We start from the raw sequence: 3,184 nt of genomic DNA, 5'->3' as shown, positions 1-3,184 counted from the left end.
GCTGATCGTCCTCCGTGGTCACTTTGACAAGGAAAGGCCACCCTTTTCAAGGCGGGGCACCACCACTGTCCTCAGGAACCCTGCCACCCCCTTCTCCCCACTCTCCCTCCTCAGAGGCCACCCCGGCATGGGCCGGGCCGAAGAAGAAGGGACCCCATAAATAACCCTTGTTCTCTCAGTTGGATTCTGAACAGGACCTTCGCCCCTCCCCCATACTCAGCAGCTTGGAGCAGTGGAGAGGAGCCTGGGTCTAGAGTTCACATCACCGCCCCGACACTTACTCCCTGGGGGCTCCCCCTCATCTTCTCTATGAAACCAGAAGATTGGTCCCCTCTCAGCTCTCAGTCTTTGACCTTTGGAATCAGAGGGAATTGAGGGGAAGGGTTGGGCAGGGGGCAGGTAACCTTCTGATGCCCAAGGGAGTAGGTGCCTATGATTTGTGGTTAAGTAAATCACTGTCATCAGTATTTCTTTGACCAAGCCAAGCCAGGGATTTCTAAATATGGCTGGGGACAGGGTTGGGCAGGAGGCCTCAGGCAGGCCCCTCTGTGGCAAGCCCAGAGCACCCCCTCCCGCCCACAAGTGTTCTCATTATTGACTCTCTGGGATGAGCACCCACAAACACAGAGACCCCTGGGGAGGCCAAGGGAGGAGCTGCCAGCCCCCAGCCCCCTGGCAGCCCTGCCCCCCCCCCACCTTGGCCGCTCTGTCCTCAGGTCTAACTCTTGGCAGGTCTCTATCCCAACAGGCCCACAAGTCTTTCAGCACAAATGTGCCCCATGTCCAGGCTATGCAACCCCATCCCTACACAACCAAGAAGTGGCCCCTCTGGGATGGAGCCTAGCTTTCCTGGCCCTGATACACCTGTCCTCTTCCCCTCTGGACCACCTGCCTTTGAGAAGGGCTTGAGGGGTGGGGGCAAGACAGACATCCACGCAGAGGGGGCACCTGGGGGCCTGGTATTCTCTGAATCGACCCTTCCTCTCTCACCCCTATCCCACAAGGCCTGGGGAGACCAAGTCTGGCTCCTACGTGCCCACACAATGGCAGCTGCCTTCTCAGCTGTGCTTTTGGGGGGGTCAGGAGGAAGAGCCCCCAGGTATGGGAGCTCACGGTCTGGTCTGAGCCTCACATACATGCACACATGCCTATACACAGGGAAGGCACCGGCATGGGGGTCCTGAGCCCCCAAGGCCACCAGGCAGGCAGACAGGGTGCCCTCCTAAAACGAGCAGTGCCAGCTCATTGAAATGGATGGGCATGGCCATACTGGTCACCGGTTCCTATCCGGTCCTGCCTTTCCAGTCTTCTTATGCCTTTCTCCAGCCTGTATACTCTGTAATCCAGAGACCCTGGCTCCCTGGCCATTGTTCGTCCACGCCATCTTCCACTGCCGAGCATTTTCCCTTCCAAGGTCTCTGCCAACCATAAGACTCTTCACCAAGACATTGCATTATCCCCTGAGTCATTCAGGGCCTCTGGGATCCCCATCACCCACCACATGGCTGGACTGGAAGCAGGCAGCAAACTTTTTCATCTGCTCTGAATAATGAACATCTAGGCCTGTTTCAAGGCCAGTCTCCCATTACCCAAGTGGTTGACAAAAAGGCTAGACCACAGTGGTCCAGCACAGGTCCCCAAGGTATCCCAGGAGAGCCCTTCTTATGAGTGCCCCTCTGGCTCTGCCCCCACCTAGAGGCCCTAGCTCCCAGCCTACACCTCCCCAGCTGGTCCCAGAGAAAGTCCTGGAAGACTCTGTCAAGGTTAGGTACTCGGTCTATGATACTGCCTGCACCCCTGGCCTTGTCACAACCGCAGCCCCTGAGACCCCTTCCGGAGGTGGGCAGCGGCAGGTCACTGCCCTGTTCAACCGCCTCGGGCTTTGGAATCTCCCCATGGTCACTTGTCTCCAGGCAGCGGCTGGAGGGCAGCCCCGCTAGGCGAGCAGGGGGTCTCTGTGCCTCCCCCCCCATTAAAGGCTCTTCCTCCTGGCCGCCCCCCTCCCCATCTCAGCAGACCCTGCTGCCTCCAAGACCGAGGCTTCCCTGGTCACGGGGGCCAGGGCTCCAGCCGCCGGCCCCTCCTGGGGGCTGCAAAGGCCCTCCCGCCTTTGGCTGCTCTAGGGGCCTCGGACCTCAGCATTCCCGGGCCGCCCTGCAGGGCTCGGTCTCAGACAGACAGACAGCCGGCTGCAGGGGTCCGCGCCGGAGCCAGTCTGGGGGAGCCGATCAGGGCATCGCTGCGCCCCCTCCTCTCCCACCCGCGGGGCCCCGGCCTCGGGCAGAGCCACCCCCAGGGCTCGCAGCCATGCCCGGAAGGTTTGGGTCCGGGGTCCGAGACTGCCCTCCGCAGCCTCGCTCTCCGCACGTCCTTCCTGCCCCCCGGACAAGGGCCCCTCCCGGCGCAGCTGAGCCCTGCCTCTCCCCATCAGCACGGCGGCTCCCTGGAGGCGGCGGCACACAGTAGGTGATTCATTAGTGCGCGCGGGAGACCGTCGCGTATAAAGAAGGGATCGCAGAAGAAATGATCCTGCAGCCTCCTGAAAGAGGTGGGATGTGCACTGAGTCTTGAAGGACAAAGCATTTATATGGCTCCTGCTGTGTACCAGGCACTGGGCTAAGCGCTTGACCCTCACAACTGCCCTGGGAGGGCAGGATTATGACTGTTTCCTTTTGGAGGAAACTCAGGCAGGCAGCGGTGAAGTGACTTGCTCAGGGTCACACAGCGTCTGGTCTCCCTGGCCCCAGGCCTGGCGTTCTGTGGATTTTGGCGCCCCCTCGCGGCCTCTAAAAAGATTTTTTTTCCCCCAAGCTCAGTGGTTCCCGCAGCTCCCCTGAGGCCCTGCTCCTAGGCCCACCCTAGCGTCCTCGGACTGTGGCGCCCTCTGGTGGCCAGCCCGGGGCCTCGTGCGCAGGCCTGCGGGGAGGGGCAAGGGGAAGCCGAGGCGGGCGGGGCAGAAGAGGGAAAGAGGGCGGGGCCAGAAGCTAGACGGGGAGGGCGAGAGCAGGATTGGTAGAGAGAGGAGGCGCGGGGATGCAGGCAGGAGCGGAGGCGGAGCAACGATCTGGCTGAGAGAAGGGGCTGGGCCGGAAGCTTGGTACGAGGAGGCGGAGAGGAAGAGGCGGGAACGGAAGTGGGGCGGGGCGCAGACTGACTGGCCGGTCAGACGCTGGGCGGAAAGCTG

General features: G+C 61.7%; 1 protein-coding gene across 1 annotated transcript in view; it reads left to right on the top strand.

The window, feature by feature from the left end:
- The first annotated feature begins 1,043 nt into the window (after window positions 1-1,043).
- DLEC1 (DLEC1 cilia and flagella associated protein) overlaps window positions 1,044-3,184 on the top strand; it is a 92,196-nt gene continuing 90,055 nt past the window's right edge. Inside the window, exons 1-4 of the mRNA XM_069084586.1 lie at window positions 1,044-1,099; window positions 1,697-1,839; window positions 1,914-2,462; window positions 2,863-3,161. Coding sequence (XP_068940687.1) covers window positions 1,044-1,099; window positions 1,697-1,839; window positions 1,914-2,462; window positions 2,863-3,161 — 1,047 coding nt within the window. The remainder of the gene's footprint in view (window positions 1,100-1,696; window positions 1,840-1,913; window positions 2,463-2,862; window positions 3,162-3,184) is intronic.

The sequence above is a fragment of the Petaurus breviceps genome, unplaced genomic scaffold, assembly GCF_028583685.1.
Source record: "Petaurus breviceps papuanus isolate PSGF00001 unplaced genomic scaffold, PetGlider_PUasm1.0 174, whole genome shotgun sequence".
In the NCBI taxonomy this organism is placed as follows: Eukaryota; Metazoa; Chordata; class Mammalia; order Diprotodontia; family Petauridae; genus Petaurus; species Petaurus breviceps.
The sequence above is the reverse complement of the archived record's forward strand: the minus strand, read 5'-3'. Positions and strand labels throughout refer to the sequence as shown.